The sequence below is a fragment of the Salmo trutta genome, chromosome 12 (assembly GCF_901001165.1).
Source record: "Salmo trutta chromosome 12, fSalTru1.1, whole genome shotgun sequence".
In the NCBI taxonomy this organism is placed as follows: domain Eukaryota; kingdom Metazoa; phylum Chordata; class Actinopteri; order Salmoniformes; family Salmonidae; genus Salmo; species Salmo trutta.
In genome coordinates, this window is record NC_042968.1 from 53989393 (window position 1) to 54014417 (window position 25025).

Consider the following 25025-nt stretch of genomic DNA (forward strand, 5'->3'; position numbering starts at 1 on the left):
CAGCTGTTCAGGGGCCTGGTGGTGTCAGACATGCTCCGGTAGCATTTGCCATGCGAAAAACAGTATGGCTTGGAAGACCTGGAATTGTTGGTCTCCAGCCACCCATTCACACCACCTGATAAGAGGTCCTGGATGGCAGGGAGCCCAGCCCAAGTGATGTACTAGGCTGTCCGCACCACCCTCTAGCGCCAAGCGATTGAGGGTGGTGCAGTTGACATACCAAGCAGTGCGGCAGCCAGTCAAGAAGCGCTCAATGGTGCAGCTGTAGAACTGTGGATTTGAGGGCCCATGCCAAATCTTTAACATTCTGAGGGGGAAGAGGCGCTGTTGCACCTTCACAACTGTTTGCGTGTGGACCATTGAGTCCTTAATGATTTGGACACAGGAACCTAACGCTCTCGACTCACTCCACTGCTACCCTGTCAACGTGGATGTACCCCAACCAAAACCTGGTATCAAGAAAATAAAACTAGCCACCTGAAATTCCCCACATGGCCCCTTCATTGTTGCTAGCCATCCAGAGTCACAACACACAGCCTTCTGCCCCATTGAAGTGTGCGCATCATGTGACCTCAGCTCACTAGTCTATGCTGGAGAAAAATAACAAAAAAATTAAACACTTGAAACCATACACATTTGATCCACTCTTACTCAATGACACACAGTTATGGAATCTTTTGCCACTTTATTCAGAATTTGCTAAACAAATGTGGTCCTGATGGAACAATCCAAAAAATAAATAAAAAAAGCAAGCCAAATGAAACTAGTTCAGACAGGACAAACCGTTCAGTAAGGGAGAGGAATGGTTAAAAAAAAAAAAAATCTCACTTAAAGGGAATGTTTTCGATTATGGGGGAGGGAAAAGCTTAAGGGAGGGATAGGAAGGAGAGGTTGATGCTTAGAGCTGTGTGGAGGGAGGGACCAAGGGATGAAAAGCTCAAAGCTGGGTGAAAGGAGGCAGGGTGGGAAGGAGGGATGAAAGCGGAAAGAGCAAGAGGGAGGGACAGGGTGCTCAGAGCTCTCCACAGTCAGCGATGACGACCTTGGCGGAGCATTTGCCACTGCTGGAACCCTTCTTCTCCATGTTAGAGACAATGCTGAGCCCCTCCACGACCTTGCCGAACACAACGTGCTTGCCGTTCAGCCTACAGAAGCAGAGAGCAAGATCAGCGCATCTAAGGAATAGTTCCTAACTGGACAAACAGACAGAAGTAATCCTGAGACTTAGGGCAACCAGGAACACAAAAATATGTTTTTAGTCACAGGCTGTGAATCATGGACTATGGGTAAGGATTATTTGTTAGTCAAATGACGGGCATCGCTATAACCATTCAAAATACACTTTCTCCTGTCCTTCTGCCTGGCACTAGCAGTAGGCACTGCAGCAGTAGGCACTGCAATATTTAGAAAAGGCTTGCCTCCCATTCTAAAACTGACTGCAGCTACTTGTTAAGCATTGCAGTGATTTTAATTGCTGTGGCCCAGTCCAATAGATGCAGGTCACCTAAACATGTATAGGGACATTTTCAGCTTCCAGGGATTGTGTACAGATCCTTGCAACATGGGCCTATGCATTACCATGCTGAAACATGGAGGTGACGGCGGCAGATGAATGCCACAACAATGAGTCTCGTCACCATCTCTGCATCTTTATCGATGGCAATTGTGCTCATTGTCCATAGCTTATGTCTGCCCATAACATAAGCCCACCGCCACTATGGGGCACTACGTTAACAAACTGCTAGCCCACAACGCCATACACGTGGTCTGCGGTTGTGAGGCCTAAAAACTACACTGAGGCAGCTTATAGTATATAAATTAACATTAAATTATCTGGAAACAGCTCTGGAGGACATTACTGCAGTCAGCATGCCAATTACATGCTCCCTCAACTTGAGACTCCTGTGGCATTGTGTTGACAAAACGTCACATTTTATAGTGGCCTTTTGTCCCCAGCACAAGGTGCACCTGTGTAATGATCATACTGTTTAAATCTGCTTCTTGATATGCCACACCCTTCAGGTGGATGGATTATCCTGCAAAGGAGAAATGCTTACTAACAAGGGATGTAATTTCGATAAAATTGGAGAGAAGCTTTTTGTGCATATTGAATTTCTGGGACATTTTATTTCAGCTCATGAAACCAACATTTCACATGTGGCGTTTATATTTTTGTTCCGCGTATATCTACTTAAAGTAGATATGATCGTTAAGAAAATAACTGTCTTCATCCATGATCTGCTACACAATTACTGTACCAGCCCCACTGTTGGTAAGAACATATTCACAGACCAGTGGTGCACTGCCCTGAAGGACACTACTTTACAGTTGTTGGCCACATCACTAGTGAGGATGTGTCTTAGTTTCCGCAGTTTGTGCGCGCATGTATCAGAGAGAAACCATTGAAGGGTATGAGGCGTGTTGGGAAAGGTGGACTGCGTCAGTTTTGTTACCATTAAGCAGTGTCGTCACAACCACAAGGTTAGGAAGACCATCGTGAGATAATCACTTGCAGAGTACGCATGTAAATTATTCACAAAATTTCAAATGAACCAGTCTCACCAATTAGTGTAAACTTTGTGTGTGTGTGTTCGCCCCTCACCAGTCGGTGTTAGCAGTGCAGATGAAGAACTGGGATCCATTGGTGTTGGGGCCAGCGTTGGCCATGGACAGACAGCCCATGCCTGTGTGCTTCAGGGTAAAGTTCTCGTCGGGAAACTTGTTGCCGTAGATGGACTTGCCCCCAGTTCCATTGTGGTTGGTGAAGTCGCCACCCTAGGGGAAGGCAAAGCATAAGGGACATCATTTATTTTGTAAAGCTTTCCCCTTTCTCTAACAAGGCTCCTGTATTCTGCAATGTTGCCATTAGGCAGCGTCATCACAACCACAAGGCTCAGAAGACCATTGTGAGAAAAACATCACTTGCAGGGAATGCGTGTAAATTATTCACTCAATGAATAATATGGCTGGTAGGGGCCCAGCATTGGGCCTGGTTGCAGCAGTCAGATCAGGGCCCATATTCAGAAAGTCTCAGAGGATAAGTACCAATCTAGGTTCAGTCCCCCCCCAATATAATTAATTATGATCTAAAAGGCAACAACTGATCCTAGATCAGCACTCCTTCTCTGAGACACTACGAATATCAGTGCAGATTGAGGAGCAGAAGCAGCCTTCGGGACTGTTAAATTTAGTCTGGAAACAGCAACCCAGATTCTGCTGCCAACCACCCAACCCCCCCACTCACCTGGCACATGAAACCGGGGATGATACGATGGAAGCCGGAGCCCTTGTAGCCGAACCCCTTGTCCCCGGTGCACAGGACACGGAAGTTCTCTGGGGGGGCGACAGGCACCCTGTTATTATCAGCAATGTGTGCATAGCTGCTTAAAGGGATATCTCTAAATATTGCCATTGAGGCCCTTTAGCAACTTCCCCAGTCAGATGGATGAAAAGAAAAATGTATATCTCAGTGTCCACTATGACTAGCATTAGCGCAATGACTGGAAGTCTATAGGTATATGCTAGCATGCCGATACCGCCAACTTCCTTCATACTGGACAGAGACAAAACTGGTATCCACAAGTTCAGCCAACTCTGGGGAAGTAGTTTAAGGGCCTCATTGGGATTTTGGCAAAGTATCCCTTTAAAGGCTGCATGAAGTCAAAATAGTAGTTCTGCTCCTGATCACTGAAATCTATCAAGACTGACAAGGTAGGCCAGGGCCACTCAATGCTACTTAATTACAGACAGCCTTGCATCAGCTGTTGCATTGTATATGATATCTGATCATGCAGCGACACATTTTTGTCATGTAGTGTAGATGGATCTAAATGCATGCTGCTGGCCTTTGGGGACCAGGGCTCACTGATGACAGAAAAGGTGCCATTGAAGGGGGTGAGGAATGTGGGGAAGGTTGGACAGCATCCATTGTTGCCATTAGGTGTCATTCCAACCACAAGGCTTGGAAGACTATCGTGAGATAGTCACTTGCAGAGTGTGTGTTTGTTAATTATTCAGGAATTGTCCATCGTTGAAGCCGTCTTACCTGCAGTCTTGGGGACCACATCAGCAAAAAGCTGAAAGACGAGGAGAGAGGGCTTTTCATTAGTATACACAATCAATGAAGGGGAAACAGCATGCAGCTCAATGGAGGTAGAGCTCAAGTTGTCACTAATGAATAACGTGATAATTATAAACCAGGGTAATAAAAAAGACAACCGCTAAAGCATTGACCACAGGACCCAAAGCAGACGGAGTCTAAACCTCTTTGGTTCTAGGTGTTGCTTCTAGACTTGTTCTGTTCCAATCTAGAACAACTCCCATGTGAGGACCATGAGACAGTAGGCAGGTTTCCATTGACTAAGGTTTATTAGACAAACGCAACATCAAATTATGACGTGTGTAATGGAAACAGCAGATAGAAATTCTAAAGAGCGACAATTTCTCTGTTCAACAGGGATGGATCTTTTGGCCAACATAATTCTGACAAATGAAAGTGTTCTTCCAATAAGTGATGATTGCCATCACGTAACTAACTAGAAGCTCTACTCCACATTTAATTCTGAATGCCTACTGCTTCAATTTTCAAAATCCAACTCTAAAAATAATTGTTATTTGCAGGACGAGGATTGTCCTGACTTTCAAGAATGACTGAATTGCTGCTTCCTTACTTTTCTGGTAAGCTGGCAAGTTTAAACCAACTATTTCAGATCTACAGGTATGCCTGTTTCAGCATAGCACAGGCCTTGATGCGTTGCCACAAATATTAGTATATTATTGCATTCTATACTGGCTTTCTCAGGCTACCAGAGGTATGAAACATAGGTGGCAGGGCATACAGGCTACCACCAATTTATTATGGCACAATTTGCCTAAATGGGTAAAGGAAACACTTCAACCACTAAATTTTAGCGGACGTTGTTAGTGTGATGTCATTACTTAGATGTTTTTAAAATCGACACAAGACAGTTAAATGGAAACATACTCTAGCAGGCAATTGTTGCATCTACAGAAATTCATGTCAACCCCCCCAAAAGGAGCAAAATTAAACAAAAAGTTCACTGGACAAGTTAATGGAAACAGCGACTGACTGTGTGAGACAGGTGAATCACTACAGACGTCATTTCCAACCCATCACTTGACAGTCAGGGGCAACAACTGGCCACCTAGAACACTAGCGACAGGTATTGACTTCACTGAATTCCACAGGATGACACATGTCAAGTGTAGTGTGTACCATCTCACGTCACCATGAAATTACTCTTCCCTTAAGGATCTGATCAAGGATCAGATCACAAAATCCTTTAAAATGCATTAGGAGGGATGGGATTAGGTTAGATCAATGTCTAGAGCCAATTAGGCTATATTCTATTCCTGCCAAGTGTCAACCACCTGTGAAACGTGAATGTTGACATATAGGCGGTTTACAACATGCCTTTCCCTCCACCAGGTTCCAGCTGACACAGCCACTCTTCTCACTTCCCTCCCTACCTCCTCCAGCCCCAGACACACCCCAGTACTTTTCCACTCCTTAGACTAGGAACAAGTCAAGGAAAAAGGAAGTCACCACTGCTGTCATTGGGCCAATGCTGTAGAGGCTGGTCTGAGGTCAGTTTTGAGTCTCACGCACCCTAATGTGGAAGGTAAAGATTTAGGGAGCATAGACTTCTCCTGGATCTGTGATTTTGACCAACCTCTGTACTACACTAGGCTGGATAGGCTACAATGTTTAGCTTAGCAAGCAGCACCAGAGCTACTGGGATCATGGCCTATAGGTCATAAACAATGGAATCAACTGCACGGCCACGTGCTCCCTCCCACGTGATGACAAAAGGTTTGGAGATCAAATTGACCAAAACGAAGCAAAAGCTACAATAGTCACCAAGTACCAGTCCATTTTGCCATTTGGAAGCTACTGTGTAATGTTTCATCTTAAAAGGGGAAAGGCGGATTAGCCTTTTTATCCTCCTGGATTTCACGGTGATATCTGGCCTTAAATGCTTTTCGTGTGCGCCACTGCACCTAGTCAGCAAAATCTTGAGATTGAATACCATTCACAATATCCTCATTATTTAGGAGGGAATGGGCATGCAGGCTCTCTAGTGCCACGTGCTGTTTGAACGGAAAACATGATTGCAGCAGCTAACAGCAAGGTTTTAGAGGTTTATAGAGAGAAAGGCCAGGCAGCTGAAAATGTACGACCTTTACAGCATATTTCATAACAATTAACAGTTAGCATAACGTTACACCGCAGTACATTGGATTGCAGTGGGACCATGGTCCACATTCTCCTTGGTGCCTTAGAATGCTAATGGATATGGGCAAATTACCAGATTAATCAACTCATTGATCGCAGCCAATACTTTGATTTGGTGCGATGTGCTTTTAGGTACATTGTGTTCCCGGCCTTCCAACCCTACATCCCTTCTTTCTCAAAATGGCATCTGGCGCTATGAAAAAAAAAAAAAAAAAAACGCTGAAAATGGCGACTGGTTAAAAATTGCATGTCCGGAAACTCTAGTGAAACAGAAACTAACGTTATCTAGCTATGTTAATCTAAACAACGCAATTGACCATTTACGCGCTCATTTTGGAATTCCAAGATCGTAGTAATTATCAATGCTATTACAAAAACTATGGACAAGACCGTTATTTTACATCACGATTTAGATACCGACAAGAAAACAATGCCAAAGTAAACGCAAGAACAGCAAAAACAAACCAATCATTGTGGGAAAATTATGCAGATCAACTGAGGTTGGAGCAAAATTGGAGAGCTTTCAATGAAACACAATAGCTAGCTAACATTAGCTAGTTAATCAACATGTCAAAGAGGAAAGCACGTGGGCCCGAGTCTGACAGCATCCCGGGTGCATGCAACTGCCGGGCAGCTAGTTAAAGCAGACCCTAACGAGATTTAAGCAATCCTTTTGAAGTTAAAAAGCACATTTATTCCCAAACAAGACGATTTGCTCTGCTCCTTACCTCAATTTCAATCCTGCCGGCGGGGGAATCGCCGATAGTGATGTCGAAGAAAACTCTGGGGTTAGGCATGATTGGGATTAAAGGTTTTTAATTTCGTGAAAATACACGAGTACAGGCCAAGTTTACTGGACCGTGCCGCAGTTGACTCGGAACAGAAACACTGCTGTGTACACAAAATATATATGCTTACCCCAGGGAAGCCTCTGGAGCCAATGCAAACCAATTAGAAGACTGGGACCACTGAGTGGCATGAGTTTAAACCAATTAGATGTCTCTGGGGGAATAAATTACAACAATGGTCCCTTCCCTTGCACGCCGGTTTGATCAGCGAGGTTTGGGGGACGTACTCGTGATTGGCTCATTATGATGCATACAAATGACAATAACACATACTGCCCAATGCTCTGCCAGGGAAAGTCTAGGCGTGTACTGTCGCTGCCTGGATTGTACAGGGCGTCTCCCGCCGAATAAAATCGCCATTATGGCTCAAATATAAAACTGAGTCACCAATGGCATTTTATGGCGCAACGGATACGAACTGGCAAGTGTTTGTCTTTCACCACTGGACAAAGCGCTCGTGGAATGTATGCGGCATGATCACGAATTATTGTAGGCCTAATAAAATACACCGCTATCTTGTATGTATGCCGGATTAGCAAGTGTTGTATGTGTGCCAGGGTAAACTACCGTGCTGGGGGCACGCCTAAAATGTTGCGGTTGTAGCGTGTTGCTAACTCGAGCCTGGGTCATGGTTGGTAATATCTAGATGGGATGCAGTTTATCAAATTTACGTCCAAGGTTTTTTGTTGTGCATTTTAGCTAACCTTAACCTGCCGCGTAAATTCTAAACCTGCAGTGGAAATTAAATTATGACAAAAGCATGATCTTTTCAAGCCATGACCGTCATATTGGCTAGAAGGTTTTTTTTTTTACTTTTGTGAAACGAATGTCACTGGCAATTCATGTGTAGTCATTTGTTTTTTTTTGTATTATTTTATTGCTTAATTTATTTTATGCTTCATAAGAAAATATATTTGTAGCGATGTCCTGCTTTTGTATTGTAATATAAAAACAAGGGATGTTGCTAATGTCAAAGTAACAGGTTCGAGTCGCGTCGGAGTCAATTTTTGCATTTTAGCAAACCCTAAACCTTTTCCTAACCTAATTCAACCAACCTGCAACATAAATTCTCATAACCTGCTACGAAGTGTCACTGCTGCATCCTATCTAGACAAAGCCTGGTTTCTGCTCTCTGGTTCTGCTGCACATGGGATAAGTCGGGGTGTTCTTTCCTGTAGCCTACACCTGCTAGCTAGGGGGACAAAATACAGTAAAGAACTAGGGAAACATAATCAGAAGTGACATTTTTTACTTATAAAACATAATGGAAATATTTCACATTTTTAGAAAAACTGGTGTGCAGTTAATAGGACAATTTAACAGTGTATTAATTGTATTCACTGACATGGGCCTCTTAAGCATAATCATCTAGACAATAAAACATGAACAATTGTTACCTTGCAGATGCTGGTGTTGTCTCTGAAATCCCTTGTACAGTCTCATATAGTAACCAGGGCCCGTATTCACAAAGCAGCTCAGAATAGGAGTGCTGATCTAGGACCTAGACCCCCCCCATATATATAATTGTATTAATTATGATCTGAAAAGGAAAACTGATCCTAGATCAGGACCTTGAGACATTTTGTGAATGCAGGCCCCTGTAAGTCTACTGACATGAATTTGACATATTTCTGAACTCATGACCTCTGCTAGTTTAAACACATATAGGACAGATGTGCACAGCTTCACCAACTCTGGAATTACTCTAATAACAATATGGTCATGACTATAAAACAATTTATATCATACAGATAAAAAAAAACATTGCACATCCAACTTCTGGTGCCATGAACAGTAAGGCCTATCATACAAACACTTTACAAACCAATGACAACCTCAGAAAGGAGTGGGGACAGGTAGATAGTCCCTTCAGGCTAAAGACCCAGAGAGAGGAAGCAGAAAGGCTGTTTAAACCTTGGTATTGTTTCAAATGTGTCTTACGGGGCTGGAAAGAGATGGGCTGGACAGGAGGAAGAGAGAGATAATACACATTCACTTCCTGACATAAGGGAAACAACTTCTCCCCCTCCATCAATGCACAGGACTTTACTGGGGATCCCTTCTTGAAAGTGTATGTGTGTACAATTGTGCATGTTTAAATGTCTCAGCAGTATAGTTATCTTGAAGGAGGGAGAGCAAGAGAGAAGGGAGGATTACCAGAGACAGGGTGTGAATGGAGGTGAGAGTCCCATCTGGCTTCGCACTCATCCGACTAACCCTCTTCTCCTCTCACACCCTCTTTGTGCCCAACCCAGTACAAAAATAACACCTCTCTCTATATCTCTTGCTCTACAAGTCTAGATCAGTGTAAGTGAAAAAATTCCATCCCATCTCCTTTTGTGTGCTGGCTTTGTATGATCTAAGTGTAGATACAGTAAGCTGAGTACTGTATGTATTGTATGTATATGTATTGTATGTATATGAGGCTGCATATCCTGATTTCAGCATTCATAACTCCCCTTTAGGATGAACACCACCTCTTACTTTCTTTATGACACTAAGTCATGTCAACAGAGATCCACTATGCCTATTCCACGTGTATTGACAAGATCCACAATCATAAATACACAATGGAAAGTCGACATAACACTTTCTTTTTCTTGTTTCTAAAAATATCCTTTAAAAAGTTAAATCCTTGGGCTTGTGATTTTTTGAGAACATTGAATTACAATTATAGCGGCTGGCCTGTGCAGGCAGTCCCATGTGTCAGTCACTCAGTCTTGGACAGACAGTCATTCTCTTTCTCTGAATTTTTAAAAACGTACTTGATGGATCCAGAGTGCAATGGGACGCTTTACATTAAGTCTAAAAACACTATAGTCTTGACAGAGTTCCCAGACAGAAACAGTCATGTCTCTCTCACTACCCTCTGCACCTTCCCTTGGAAAGCCTGTTGGTCTGGTCCACAGAGAGTATACAAACATGGATCCCTCGGTCTGTACCCGCTCTCTTTTTTTTCCCCCCTCTCCTCTGCTCTTCCCCCTCTAGAAGGATGAAGCTTTCCCTTAATGAGAAGGGAGTCTTCAGTTGTTCTCGAACAGTGAGAGCAGGTCATCGTTGTTGTTGCTAGGTAGATCTGGAGGACCTAGGTAAGACAACAGCTCATCTGGATTGGTCAGCTCAGGGAGAAGCTGGAAATGGAAAAGAGAAGAGGGGGAGAAAGTGTTATTGTTGTCATTGTTTGCTTTGACATGTTCCTTCGCTTTTCATGCCAATAAAGCCTCTAGAATTGAAATGAATGAATTTTAGAAAAGCAGAGAGAAAGGGGTAGAGAGGGAGAACAAGAGAGAGGAAGGTTTGTTTGTGGCACATGGATGTGGCAAAAAACAAGCTCTTTCCAAGAGTGAAGGTAGCTTCAGTTCCACATGCCCAATATCACTCAATCCACATTATCGCTGAACGAGCAGCTAGCTGGCTCTGTGTGGTTGCCTTACAGTTGTCTAACGGTTGTCTTATGGTTGTCTTACGGTTGTCGTAGTAGATTGATCTGTGGAAGTTCCTCCCCTGCACCCGGTTCGCCCCGTCCCCAGTAAAAGAGGGAGGGTGGGGGTTAGTATAAGACCACCCACATGGGCACAGGGCCACGGTCCAATATCCACACTAGCAATATCACTTAGCATGCATGCGCAGCATGCCCAATATAGGATTTCAGTCTAAGTGATATTGCTAGAGTGGATATTGGAACAGAGCCCACGGCTAAAAATCATAATGGCATCGCATGCATCATATGTACACTCTTAACTCACACCTGCATGAATTATCACCACTTCGTCATTGGTGATGAATCTTCAAACTGTTTGTGTAAATTTGCAAAAGTGACTGTTTGCTATCGCAGCTGTTGCCCGAATATCACAAGGAAAAAACGTGGTTTTGCCATATCTGTATTAGCTACCATGGTCAAGAACATATCAGTATCGGACCGCATTTCCATATGGGTGTGTCTAGACAGGGCTGAGGTGGTGACTTACATCCAAGGCGTGATCCGCTCCCTCTCCTCCTCCCGCTACCCCCGTTCCTCCTGGACCCCCCTGGCCGAACGAGCCCTCCGCCTGTAGCCGGGCATTCTGGGTATTGGAGTTCCGCTGCTGCATCTGTCCGCCAATGCTGCTTCCGAGACTCTGGTTACCATGGAGACCCTGCTGGTGCTGCTGTTGTTGCTGCAGGGCATTATGGGAAGGGTCCATACGGCCAGAATGGGACATCTGATGGTGAGAGAAAGAGGGAGACAGGAGAGCGATAGGAAGTGATAGGAAGGGGGAAAATAAAAGGAAGAAAAAGAGAGAGGATATCGAGTTTCACATTGTATGACGTTACATGGAGGTTAAGTTCACGATCGCTGAACAGTTGTGAACGCGCTCAAAATGGTGCAATCCTGTTCGACTCCACAGTGTGTGTGTGTGTGTGTGTGTGTGTGTGTGTGTGTGTGTGAGTGAGTGAAAGAGAAGTGAAGAGAGAGAATGGTCAACATTTTGTGTTCCTCTAAAAAGCTTTCTTGGACAACTGAGCGCCTGTGTGTAAGAGTGTGTGGGTATGAGAGTAAACGCTGTCTCCTCCAGGCCCAGTCAAAAGGCTCTTTACTGTACATACGAGCAAGGGCATGACAGTCACTCTTACATAACTAACATAGATGAATACATCACTTATATAAAAAACACCACAGTAAGTGGCTTCAGGAAAAACGAATGTAATAACATGGTCAATCAGCTGATGCTTTTATCCAAGTCACTTATGGTGAACACAGACACACAATCTTCGCCCTACTCAGAAATCCACCCAACTGGTGTTGCTCTAACCAACTGTGCCACTGGAACCAAAGTAAGACAAAATGTCTCTGACTACTCTACTGTGTCAAGGACAGTCACTGGCTGAATCCCAAATGGCACCCTATTCCCTATATAGTGCACTACTTTTGACCAGGGCCATAGACCTCTGGTCAAAAGTAGTGTACTATAGAGAATAGGGTGCCATTTGGGACATAAACAATGTGCGTAATTAGAAGCACGAGACGGTAATCTGATATGGGACACATTCCTAGGAGTAACTCCATTACTATACTAGCGTGTGTCTGCCCTATGTGAAGTGCCACTTTTACTCATTGACTGTTAGGCACTTCAAGATGCCCAATATGTTCATATTTAAAACAAAAAGTGCACTATGCAAATATAAAGTATAGAGGATGCCTAAGCCATAACAAGTGTGCATCTGATAAGGGAACATTCCAATTAAGTTTTCAGTAGTGTGCCAGTATCCATGCAAATATATTCTTTCATGCGTCTGTATATCTATATGCTTCGGTTAAGTGAATGTATCACTAGGGTTTATTATGCACATGATTTAAAACACCAGGTAAAGAATCAAAATAGTACCGTAAAATGAAGCTGAGGTACCCCAAATATTGTGTGGTTCACAGTCCCAACACAGGAACAAATGTGTATGTTTTACTTATCTGTACTGAAATAATTTTAGTTGATACATTTCAAATGCAAATAAAGTTAACTAATTCCATAAACTGAGCAGATCACAATGGAAAATAAATACGTTTTCAAGTGCTTGTTCGAGGATGAAAATGTAGCCAATGCTTTCCGAGTACTCCAGAGTCCATTTGCAAATGCATGTTCACCATTAAGTGACCTACTTGGAGCATGTGATAGGTCTCTTTATAGAGATGAGAGAAGCCTGATGTAAGAACATCAGGTGTGTACTTTGGCCTTGTATGTGTGCTCATTCCCTCCCTTTCTCTGACCCTGACTGACTAGAAATGGAATTGACCCCCGAACCTAGTCACTGTGTCCCTGTATGCGTTTGTGGTGAGCTGATAAACCACATTTAAGTTATTTCTTGTTTTTTGAACAACTAATTGACCAATGTCTGTTCAATTATTTGAATTCCATCTAGATTTTTTTATGTGAGCTAAAACTGCAGTTTCTCTAGTGATAAATCAGATCAAGCCCCAACTTTGCAATTTAACAGGGAGTTGTATTCTACATAGCTTAGCACAGAAAGGGTGGTAATTAACTAACTACACTGAACAAAAATATTAATGCAACATGTAAAGTCTTGGTTCCATGTTTCATGAGCTAAAATAAAAAAGACACCAGAAATGTTCCATACGCACAAAAAGCGAATTTCTCAAATTTTGTGCACACCCTTGTTAGTGAGCATTTCTACTTTGCCAAAATAATCCATCCACCTGACAGGTGTGGCATATCAAGAAGCTGATTAACTTCTTTGGGATAGGGGGCAGTATCATCATGGCCGGATAAAAAAGCGTACCCGATTTAATCTGGTTACTACTCCTGCCCAGAAACTAGAATATGCATATAATTAGTAGATTTGGATAGTGTCTGTTTGAATGGTGTCTGTGTATAACAGAACTCATATGGCAGGCCAAAACCTGAGAAGATTCCATACAGGAAGTGCCCTGTCTGACAATTTGTTGGCCTTCTGTTGCATCTCTATTGAAAATACAGCATCTCTGCTGTAACGTGACATTTTCTAAGGCTTCCATTGGCTCTCTGAAGCCACCAGAAAGTGGAATGGGGTGTCTGCCGTCTCTGGGCTAGGTACAGGAGCTCTGTTTGTGAGTGGTCAGCCTAGTGGCTCAGAGGCAGGAGATGCGCGTTCATGAGAAGTGGCCATTTTTTTCTTTCAGCCTTTGAATGAATACAACGTTGCCCGGTCTGAATATTATCGCTATTTTACGAGAAAAATCGCATAAAAATTGATTTTAAACAGTGTTTGACATGCTTCGAAGTACGGTAATGGAATATTTTGAATTTTTTTGTCACGAAATGCGCGTCACCCTTCGGATAGTTACCTGAACGCACGAACAAAACGGAGCTATTTGAATATAACTATGGATTATTTGGAACCAAAACAACATTTGTTGTTGAAGTAGAAGTCCTGGGAGTGCATTCTGACGAAGAACAGCAAAGGTAATCCAATTTTTGTAATAGTAATTCTGAGTTTACTGAGCCTCGACGTTGGCAAGTGTCTGAATAGCTAGCCTTGATGGCCGAGCTATCTACTCAGAATATTGCAAAATGTGCTTTTGCCGAAAAGCTATTTTAAAATCTGACACCGCGATTGCATAAAGGAGTTCTGTATCTATAATTCTTAAAATAATTATGTATTTTGTTAACGTTTATCGTGAGTAATTTAGTAAATTCACCGGAAGTTTTCAGTGTGTATGCTAGTTCTGAACATCACATGCTAGTGTAAAAAGCTGGTTTTTGATATAAATATGAACTTGATTGAACAAAACATGCATGTATTGTATAACATAATGTCCTAGGAGTGTCATCTGATGAAGATCATCAAAGGTTAGTGCTGCATTTAGCTGTGTTTTTGTTTTTTGTGACATATATGCTTGCTTTGAAAATGGCTCTGATTATTTCTGGCTGGGTACTCTCCTGACATAATCTAATGTTTTGCTTTCGCTGTTAAGCCTTTTTGAAAATCGGACAATGTGGTTAGATTAACGAGAGTCTTTCAAATGGTGTAAAATAGTCATATGTTTGAGAAATTGAAATTACAGATTTTTTGAGGTATTTGTATTTAACGCCATGCGACGCCATTGGCTGTTGGCTAGGGGTTCCGCTGGCGGAACGGGGTTCAGCATGATCATTCAAAGACTCAATCATGGACACTCTTCCTGACAGTTGTGGCTGCTTTGTATGACTTGTTGTCTCTACCTTCTTGCCCTTTGTGCTGATGTCTGTGCCCAATAATGTGTGTACCCTGTTTTGTGCTGCTACCATATTGTTGCTACCATGCTGTGTTGTCATGTTTTCTGCCATGCTATGTTGTCTTAGGTCTCTCTTTATGTAGTGTTGTGATGTGTGTTTTGTCCTATATTTTTATTTAATACATTTTTAATCCCAGCCGCCGTCCCCGCAGGAGGCCTTTTGCCTTTTGGTAGGCTGTCATTGTAAATAAGAATTTGTTCTTAAATGACTTGCCTAGTTAAATAAAACGTTAAATAAAGTAAATTACACAGGTGCACCTTGTGCTGGGGACAGTAAAATGCCACTAAAATATGACGTTTTGTCACAACACAATGCCACAGATGTCTCAAGTTAAGGGAGTGCTCAAATTGGCAAGGTCGACTGCAGGATGGTCCACCAGAGTTGTTGCCAGAGAATTGAATGTTCAGTTCTCTACCATAAGCAACATCATTTTAAAGAATTTGACAGTACGTCCAACCGGTCTCACAACCTCGGACCACATGTAACCACGCCAGGCCAGGACCTCCATATCCAGCTTCTTCACCTGCGGGATCGTCTGAGACCAGCCACCGGGACAGCTGATGAAACTGTGGGTTGGCACAAACAAAGAATCTCTGTACCATCTGTCAGAAACCATCTCAAGGAAGCTCATCTGCATGCTCGTAGTCCTCACCAGGGTCTTGACCTGCAGTTCAGCGTCATAACTGACTTCAGTGGGCAAATGCTCACCATTGATGGTCACTGGCACGCTAGAGAAGTGTGCTCATGGATAAATCGTGGTTTCAACGTTGTGAACAGAGTGCCCCATTGTGGCGGTGGGGTTATGGTATGGGCAGGCATAAGCTACGGACAACAAACACAATTGCATTTTATCGATGGCAATTTGAATGCAGAGAGATACCGTGACGAGATCCTGAGGACCATTGTCGTGCCATTCATCCACCGCCATCACCTCATGTTTCAGCATGGTAATGCATAGGCCCATGTTGCAAGGATCTGTACACAGTTCCTGAAGCTGAAAATGTCCCAGTTCTTCCATGGCCTGCAAAGTCACCCATTAAGCATGTTTGGTACACTCTGGATCAATGTGTACGACAGCATGTTCCAGTTCCCGCCAATATCCAGCAACTTCGCACAGCCATTAAAGAGGAGTGGGACAACTATCCACAGGCAACAATCAAAAGCCTGATCATTTCTATGCGAAGGAGATGTCATGCTGCATGAGGCAAATGGTGGTCACACCAGATACTGACTGGTTTTCTGATCCATGCCCCTACTTAAAAAAAAAAAAAAGTAGTCAATTAGGGCCTAATGAATTTATTTAAAGTGACTGATTTATTGTCCCCAGCACAAGGTGCACCTGTGTAATTAATGTTATTTTATTTAACTAGGCAAGTCAGCTAAGAACAAATTCTTATTTACAGTAAACTCTTTGAAATTGTTGCATGTTGCGTTTATATTTTTGTTCAGTGCATAATGACCATAATCCATTGCCCGCCTACTTGTCCCGTCTGTGTTTCTTTTACGCCTGCTACATAAAAGAGAGAAGATTGCTGGATATACAGCAGATAGAGATCAGTTGATTTGGGAGGCATCTTTACCTGAAAATGCACGATCTAAGTGATTGATAGTTGGTATTCAGCAGTCATAAATGTAGGCCTTACATTGAAGTGATTGTCAGGCATCAGCTCAAATGTAACTAAAATATTTTATTAAAGTAATGTTAATAGATTATGGTTAATAAGCAGTAATGGGCAGTCACTACCATCATGGGACTTGTATTAATTGTTTTATTCTGTGTTACAGCATTCAATCCACATTTTTTTTAAAAGTGCAATTTTTTTTTAAATAATCGAACCGACCTCAAAAAGCACTAATCGCTCAGCACTACTGCCTGTTTATCGCTGTGAGTGTTTTCCTGTGTGTCTGTGCATTAGTGTGTGCCTATCTGTGGGTGTGTTACCTGGTCCTGTTGGTAGATGTTAGGGGGTCCGGGGGAGGTGAAGTCTCTCAGGGTGGGAGTTCCAGGGGTGTTGGGGAAGTCAGAGAAACCTGACTGGCTGGAGTATCCTGTGCCTGCTGGATGAACACCACAAATATAAGGACACGTTTGTGTGCGTGTGTGTGCGCACACGCATCTGTCTGTCTCCTCCCTACCTTGGCTGTTGTAGTCAGGTGTGTTCCTGCCCCCTGGTGGTTGACCCTGGTAGGGTGAGGCTGGTCCCAGGGCAGCGATCATCTCCATGACGCTGGGCATCATCATGTGACTGGGGCTGACCGTCCGGCAGCGTTTTAACACCGGCCCATCTGCTTCCTCCTTTATGTGGATATCTGGTTTGACGGGCACCGGCCTCCAGCCACACACTGGGTCAATGGTGATCTCCTCATAGTCTGAACTGAGGGAAGAGGTTAGACAAGGAAGAGCAAGATAAGGCAAACTGTAGACCTAATTATGGTTAAGCTAAAGAAAAACGAAATATGAACATAGTAGGGCAGGCAAATTCTGTTGATTTTCATTCTTCCCCTCTAAATGGACACCAGGTGGGTTCAATTAATTATCAGGTAGAACAGAAAACCAGCGAGCAGTACTCCGGACCTCCAGGCTCAGATTTAAATACCCATGTAGTAGGGGATTTGCAGACAGACACTTACTTCTGTATGTATATTAGAATGCCCAACATGTACTGGTCCACTTCTAGGCCCTCCAGTAGCGCCGTCTTACTGTGGAGAGATACACATGGTCCAGATGACAAAAAAAACAGCAGGTCTTTGTCTATGGGAAAGATAAGGCATGCTAAAAAATATGTAAATTGTTGCGTTAACATACTTGCACACAGGGCATCTCCAGGTCCCTCTCTCACAGTTCAACTGCAGGTACGACTCCAGGTCAAAGCACTGCCGAGAGAGAGAGAGAGACAGAAAGAGGTTTAGGGTGTGTGTGTGCGGACGTTTGTCTCTCACAATATGTTAAGAGTGATGATATGCGCGTGTGTATGCGAGCACGTGTTTTCACCTGTATTTGTGCGTGTGCCTAGTCTCTCACCTGTATGTGTCTACAGTCGTGTCCACGTGCAGGCAGCTGGATGCGCCTGAAGGTGATAGGACATTTCAGGGAGACTTTGATTGCCGTCTGTTCCACACCGTCCTCTCCGTTCAGCCCTGGGGTCCCGGGGATGGTCCCACTACTGAAGTTCCTCTTAACTGAGAAGAGGGAGAGAAAGAGAGAGGGAGAGGAAGAGACAAGAGAGCAGGGAAGAGAACAGGTGAGAATTGCAGTGAGAAGAAGTCTGTTTTTCTGAGAACCAACCAACCAGTCAGGCGTATGTGTGTGTGTTCCACTCACTCTTAGTGACACAGTGCTCTGCAGGCAGTAGTCTCTTCTTCATTAATCCCTGAAGAACCGAGCGTACTGACGGCCTGTGGACCAGCTGCAACACAAACAGGTGGGACTAGAGAGAGAGGGTGAGAGAGAGAGAGAGAAATTGGATTACAAACAAGTAAATATGTCCTTTCGTGACTAGATAAAGATATGGGAAAGAGGTCATATTTTGGTTGCTATCAAAGATCAGAACCAGATGAAGACTTAACAAAACATCCTTATACAACCAGCACGCAACCGGACTAGGACTTCATAAGGCATTTTTGCCTGTATGGTACTACTTACGCAGCAGCAGGCGGTGACAGTGATTTGGATGGTGTTGCGTCCCGGCTGACACACCTGCTTGAGGTAGAGGGGCTTGTGGGACGTCTTGTTGTCGCCCCTCTCGATGGTGAGCGGTGTGGCATTCACACTCACCTGTAAGCAAGGACCAGACACCTACATGACAGACAGGTGAATGGAGGATCGGCTAACACGCTAGTCACAGTCGTCACACTGGGCTCAGAGTAGGAGTTCTGACCTAGGATCAGCCCCCCCATCCATATAATCTTATTTGTTATGATTCAAAAGACACAATTAATCATAGATCAGCACTTCTACTCGAGACGCTTTATGAATACAGGCCCTGGGCCACCTTTAGTATAGGGTGCAATATTGTGGAATGTTTAGATAGAAATACGTTGTGCAGAAAAGACATGCAGAATAGAGATGTAGAGTAAGGAATCATCAGTTCTATTGATGGTATTGATCCTCTGTACAGCACTTTGATATATCAGCTGATGTAAGAAGGGCTATATAAATAAATGTAATTTCTACCTAAAACGTTCAGTTTGTTGCACCCTCCTGAACGCAACCCTGTCTAGCCAATGAAGTACTCAACTGGGAAGCCAATCAAGTTCAATGTCATCACCTTGCTAACCCAGATATAAGGCTGGATCTCCACTCCACTAGTTTTCCATAAAGGCTTCATGACTTCACCACCTGTATGGAGGGCTCCACACAGAGATGTCAGTGCATGGTAGAATGTGTGACTTTACGCAAGAGAGCAGTGAGAGCACTTGGGGGAGTATAAACCCAGCCTAACCCATTGTAATAGGGATGTATGTAAATGCACAAAGATCAGGTTGTATGTAAAAAAATATATATATATCTTAACACACAAAACACTTATCTTGGGAAAGGTCTGTAATATTGTGTTTTGTTTGATGTGGCATTTACATCTGTGTGTGTGTGATTGTACCTGTAAGTGTGATTGTACCTGTACGGAGGCGGGCCAGTTAGTGTTCATCTGTCTGTCCTCATGGTGATAACACTTAAACTGCAGCTCCAGGTCAGGCCTAGAGGACACACATGCAGTCAACAGATCCACACAGGCAGACACATGAACACACACACGAACACACACAGACACACACACCAGAATCGTCAATTAATAAATGTGGAAAAAATCCAAACTATGGTATTAAAACACTGGATCACGTCACAGTAACTGCTGCTTTGATTGGCTGAGAGGCGGTGGGCTCGGACCTCATCATGAGGGTCTTGTAGACGGAGTCTCGCAACTGGAAGGCATGGTTGCTGACTGCCAGGTTGTGTTCCAATCGGAACGGCTCAAGCACCACGCCGTCGCGCACCGGGAAGGTCAGCCGCAGGTCGTCGCTAGGGTTACCTGGAGGGTGAGGGGAGATGAGAGTATTTAAAGTACTCATTCGGCCCAGGGTCCTCTACATTAGGGAATGCAACAAAAAAATTATTTCTTATTGGACAAGTCCCTTCCCGTTTCAGTCCTTTTTTCTTCCATTTGCTGTCTAATAAACACGACTCAGGTCTGATCTCTATATACATTTCCATCAATCCAATGAGTTAGGGCTCTATTCAATCCGTATCGTGGAAGTTCAGCGTTACAGCGTCATTGAAATTTAAATGCAATGTTCCCGCGTTAGTGGATACTGCATTCACGGTAAATGCTGCATATGTCATCTCAAGCGGGGGGAAAAAATGACCTTTACATTTCTCCAGCGCAACCTGTAACGCTTCAGCGATACAGTTTGAATAGAGCCCTTAATAAAGGAGTGCTGAAGTAAGTGGGTCTCACCAGTGGGGGGCTGAAGGGAGTTGATGTTGGGCTTGACGTCAGGGCCTTGGGGGAGGTAGGGGGGCTTGGTGTCTGGTCCTGGCCCACCGGGGGAGAGGTAGGGGGGCATGCTGCCCGGAGTCATGGGAGGGGTGGGGTTACCACCCAGAGGAGAACTGGGGTACCCCGGCATCACCCGGCTACCCTGCTGAAAGAGGGAGGGAGAGAGAATTTGAAACATAGAAAAACATCATCCTATATAAGGCTAGGGCCACAAAGATGTACGGACACATGAAATTGTACATGAATTAATCAATTGTCGGTTTGTGTCCAATCAAAAGTTAAAACTCCAGTTAACCATTTTCGGACGCGTTACATACGGCATGAGGGCAGACATATTGTTTGTTTGACGGACAATCATCTCCGTCCATTATCTGTCAACGGATGACTCGTATTGAAAAACATTTATATCAATCTGTAATTTGCGGACACAAAAACCACAAATTACATTACATTTGCAAAGGACCCAAAAATTACAAAGGTCACACGGAAGCCTGGACAATGTCATGGAAACAAAAAGCACCATCTCCTCCACACTGCCAAGGCGCGCACACACACACAGACACAGACACCAGGTTGGCTTACCGCGTTGACAGCAGCCTGTGTGAAGGCATTGTAGCCTCCTGATGCTCCTGGTGGCATGTTACCCTGCTGCCCGTTATACTGCTGCTCCTGCTGAAAACACACACACAAACATTAACAGGCAAAAATGATCCTAGATCAGCACTCCTATTCTGAGACGCTTTGTGAATACAGGCCCTGGTCAGATTTGATGCTAGATCCTGTCTCTACACTATAAACATGTAATGGAGAAGTCTCTTTGGAGCCGGGTTCATACTGGCAGTGTGTTAAAAGACTCTAATCCTTTGAAATACACATTCATAGCTTAACGCGGCAATCAGCAGTAGAAACAATAATGAAGCATTTTTCCCTGCCCGTTTTGTTAAAAGCTGAGGGCTGGAGAAATGTAACCACTGAAATTCACAGACAGCACTATAGATGCAAGGACTGACCATCCATGTCATCAAAATTATAGTTTTAACCAAGTTTATAGGCTGTATAGTGTTTGTTTACATTTACTTTGTTTATAGACATTGGAGTAAAACAAGTTTATATTTTGAGTTTTGATGGGGTACAACAGTTGAACTAAGACCGTGGGGCATTTAGAAGTCATGTTCTTCAAGAATGAAATGGGTACATAGCATTTAAAAATAAAATAAGCAACTGCTGATTGCTCCTTTAACTAGTGTTTGTGTGTGTGGTCGCACTGTTTACCTTGTAGTACTGTGCAGGATTGGGTGGACCTTGCTGGTACTGCCCCATTGGGGGCATACGCTGGCTGGGGTGGTAGGAGGGGGACTGGGGCTGGTGCTGCTGGGGGCCGGGGGGATACTGGAGGGGCTGGCCACCGTGGTACGGAGACATCCCCCCTGAACCATACTGCTGCTGCCCTGGGAAACCCTGGGGGAGGGACAGAGGAGATATGGAAGGGATGAGTGTGTGGCAACTAGTAAACAATTTATGTGAAGTGTGTTAGTAAGTACCCATGTGTTTTCCAGCTTTGTACCTCTGATTGGTAGGGGCGTTTGAGCCCTTGTTGTTGGCCTCCTGGGTAGCCTGGGTGTTGCTGAGGCATCCTCTGGCCCTGACCCTGGGAGGGGTGCGAGGGGTACCCCATGCCCCCCATGGAGGGGTGCTGCCCGGGCCGGGACTGGATCATCCCACTGGGGCTCATGCCCGGGGGGCCGCGGGGGCCACCCTGCTGGGGGCCCTGGTGGGACAGGAACTGGGTACTGTAGGAGGGGCCTCCACCCATCTAAAGAGAGAGAAGAGGAGGAGAACAAGGGGGAAGGGAGGCTAGATGCTATAAAAATGCAGAGCACACACACACCTAGTGGCAGAATTGGGGTTTGAATTGAAGTCAGTTAATTCAGGAAGTAAACAGAAATTCCAATTCAAACATAGAAAAAAGGGCATATATTTCCAATGAGTTCTCAAACTGAAAAGGAGAAGCTATTTGTTTGAAATGTGTTAGCATTTTTAAATTAAAATAATGTGTGACTTCAATTAGAATAGACATCAACCCTGATACACAATACTGTGGCAGGAGACAGAGAGCAAATTATGGAAGACTCCCTGTAGGATTTACAGTGTGGTTTCACCCTAGAGACAGAGTGTAGACGTGTAAACAGTCTGCTAGAAAATACTTATGTTCTCTCTCTAATCAAAGCCATGTCTCTGGAGTCTGGAGAAAGTGTGTGAGTGTGAGTGAGTGAGTGAGTGAGTGAGTGAGTGAGTGAGTGAGTGAGTGAGTGAGTGAGTGAGTGAGTGAGTGTGTGTGTGTGGCAGAGCTACTGAATGATATCAGCAAAATGTCCACGTTGTGGTCGTGTCGATAATTTGGGGTTTATCGTCCCAACTATAACACGCGTGCGCACAAACGAGGAGGCTTAGCCGCATACCTGGCCATAGTTCAGTTCCTGGTTCTGCTTCTCCTGGATGGCAGCAACAGTAGCCGTAGCAGTGGCGGTCGCCGTGGCAGCAGCAGCGGCAACCGCAGCGGCAGCAGCCTGGGTGAAGTCAGAGGGAGGGCGTTGGCCCATACCTCCTCCGCCACCACCATTATTAGAGTAACTAAGATACAGAGACAGAGATAGAATTATTTGGAACTCACTCCCAAGGTCAAGCACTATAAACAATGGCATTTCCTTGATTCCTTGAGTCCTCTCTCCTCAGCTCCTTTTCCAAACCCATTGGATGAGAAGGTCAGAGGGGAAAGACCTCTAAGCTTCTCAACAAATGGGTTTGGAAAAGGAGGCAACTTGAGGAGAACGTAAGGAATTAATGAAATGCAATTAACATTATCCCCATGTGTTTGAACGACTGAATGGAGCCCTGGGTTGTTTTCATTCAGGCAATGAAAATGAACAACTTTAGCAAAATAGTTTGCAAAAGAAAATGAGCGTTTCCTATATACAGTTGAAGTCATAAGTTTACAAGTCTGGTTCATCCTTGGGAGCAATCTCCAAATGCCTGAAGGTACCACGTTCATCTGTACCAACAATAGTATGCAAGTACAAACACCATGGGACCACGCAGATGTCATACCACTCAGGAAGGAGACGCGCTCTGTCTCCTAGAGATGAACGCACTTTGGTGCGAAAAGTGCAAATCAATCCCAGAACAGCAGCAAGGGACCTTGTGAAGATGCTGGAGGAAACAGGTACAAAAGTATCTGTATCCACAGTAAAACAAGTCCTATATCGACATAACCTGAAAGGCTGCTCAGCAAGGAAGAAGCCACTGCTCCAAAACCTCCATAAAAAAGCCAGACTACAGTTTGCAACTGCACATGAGGAGAAAGATCGTACTTTTTGGAGAAATGTCCTCTGGTCTGATGAAACAAAAATAGAACTGTTTGGCCATAATGACCATCGTTATGTTTGGAGGAAAAGGGGGGAGGCTTGCAAGCCAAAGAACATCATCCCAACCGTGAAGCACGTGGGTGGCAGCATCATGTTGTGGGGGTGCTTTGCTGCAGGAAAATGATGTGGATATATTGAAGCAACATCTCAAGACATCAGTCAGGAAGCTAAAGCTTGCTTGCAAATGGGTCTTCCAAATGGACAATGACCCCAAGCATACTTCCAAAGTTGTGGCAAAATGGCTTAAGGACAACAACGTCAAGGTATTGGAGTGGCCATCACAAAGCTCTGACCTCAATCCTATAGAACATTTGTGGGCAGAACTGAAAAAGTGTGTGAACAAGGAGGCCTACAAACCTGACTCAGTTACACCAGCTCGGTCAAAAGGAATGGGCCAAAATTCAACCAACTTATTGTGAGAAGCTTGAGAAAGGCTACCCGTAACGTTTGACCCAAGTTAAACAATTTAAAGGCAATGCTACCAAACACTAATTGAGTGTATGTAAACTTCTGACCCACTGGGAATGTGATGAAAGAAATAAAAGCTGAAATAAAATCACTCCACTATTATTCTGACATTTCACATTCTTAAAATATAGTGGTGATCATAACTGACCTAAGACAGGGCATTTTTACTCTGATTAAATGTCAGGAATTGTGAAAAACTGAGTTTAAATGTATTTGGCTAAGGTGTATGTAAACTTCCAACTTCAACTGTATGTTCAAGTAGTCTGTCCCTCTTTCAGTCTATTTTCTTCCATTTCATGCCTAGTGAACACTTCCCAGGTAGTACGTCTACATTTCACTCTGTTTGGTGCCCAATAAACAAGACCCTGGTGAACATATACCATAAAAACAAGTCAAAAGATGTTTACCTCTGTCCATATGGCGGTGCTTGGTTATAGGCGGTGTTGGGGCGGCCGTAAAGGCCTGGTTGTCCGTAGCCCTTATCACCATAGCTCTGGTACTGGTGGCTCATACCAGGACTCATCCCCCCACCGCCACCGCTGCTCTGCATCATGTGACCTCCAGAGTTCCCGCCCGGACCCATGGGCGCTCCAAACACCTAGACGGGGAAACACAGGAAGTGGACAGAAAGTGAGGTAGTGGAAACAGTAAAGTGTTAAAGAAAAAGAAAAAGTCCATGTGACATCCCAGACTGTCTGCTTTACATATTAAATAATTAATGAATGTCATGTCATATCACATATTGCAATACCATTGATGCGGATTCTGATAGTTATACACTTCATTCA

General features: G+C 44.0%; 2 protein-coding genes and 1 non-coding gene across 13 annotated transcripts in view; all 3 read right to left on the minus strand.

Annotated features, from left to right (window-relative positions):
- Window positions 1–668: 668 nt before the first annotated feature.
- LOC115203791 (peptidyl-prolyl cis-trans isomerase A) lies at window positions 669–7151 on the minus strand. Its single transcript, XM_029768786.1, has 5 exons — window positions 6985–7151; window positions 4046–4076; window positions 3245–3333; window positions 2603–2775; window positions 669–1145 (listed from the first exon to the last, which is right to left on the minus strand). The coding sequence occupies exons 1-5, from the start codon at window positions 7051–7053 to the stop codon at window positions 1013–1015; spliced, it is 495 nt and encodes a 164-aa protein (XP_029624646.1). The 5' UTR covers window positions 7054–7151; the 3' UTR covers window positions 669–1012.
- Window positions 2848–2927, minus strand: LOC115204808 (small nucleolar RNA SNORD35). Its single transcript, XR_003880476.1, has one exon. It is a non-coding gene; the product is annotated as a small nucleolar RNA SNORD35 (small nucleolar RNA).
- Window positions 7152–8336: 1185 nt separating the features above from the next.
- The window catches only part of LOC115203789 (zinc finger MIZ domain-containing protein 2), a 43131-nt gene continuing 26442 nt past the window's right edge, over window positions 8337–25025 (minus strand). The window contains exons 5-22 of one of the 11 annotated variants that reach the window (XM_029768785.1): window positions 24645–24835; window positions 22807–22978; window positions 21912–22160; window positions 21620–21805; window positions 20930–21019; window positions 20306–20492; window positions 19738–19879; window positions 19451–19547; window positions 18496–18648; window positions 18175–18280; window positions 17875–18032; window positions 17659–17726; window positions 17484–17552; window positions 16989–17227; window positions 16795–16910; window positions 11073–11306; window positions 10572–10608; window positions 8337–10235 (exon numbers count right to left, since the gene is read on the minus strand). In XM_029768785.1, coding sequence (XP_029624645.1) covers window positions 10225–10235; window positions 10572–10608; window positions 11073–11306; window positions 16795–16910; window positions 16989–17227; window positions 17484–17552; window positions 17659–17726; window positions 17875–18032; window positions 18175–18280; window positions 18496–18648; window positions 19451–19547; window positions 19738–19879; window positions 20306–20492; window positions 20930–21019; window positions 21620–21805; window positions 21912–22160; window positions 22807–22978; window positions 24645–24835 — 2505 coding nt within the window. In that variant the 3' untranslated portion in view covers window positions 8337–10224. Of the gene's footprint in view, window positions 10236–10538; window positions 10609–11072; window positions 11307–16794; window positions 16911–16988; window positions 17228–17483; window positions 17553–17658; window positions 17727–17874; window positions 18033–18174; window positions 18281–18495; window positions 18649–19450; window positions 19548–19737; window positions 19880–20305; window positions 20493–20929; window positions 21020–21619; window positions 21806–21911; window positions 22161–22806; window positions 22979–24644; window positions 24836–25025 lie in introns of all 11 variants that reach the window. The other 10 variants (XM_029768781.1, XM_029768776.1, XM_029768784.1 and 7 more) reach the window with 10 other exon arrangements.

Excerpts from the sequence above, each read along its gene's own strand:
- LOC115203791 (XM_029768786.1), bottom strand. The coding sequence starts at position 7,053 with ATGCCTAACCCCAGAGTTTTCTTCGACATCACTATCGGCGATTCCCCC. Across the intron at positions 2,776-3,244 it reads TCCCCGGTTTCATGTGCCAG|GGTGGCGACTTCACCAACCA; the intron begins GTGAGTGGGGGG and ends GCCTTCCCCTAG. Across the intron at positions 1,146-2,602 it reads TGCACTGCTAACACCGACTG|GCTGAACGGCAAGCACGTTG; the intron begins GTGAGGGGCGAA and ends CTGCTTCTGTAG.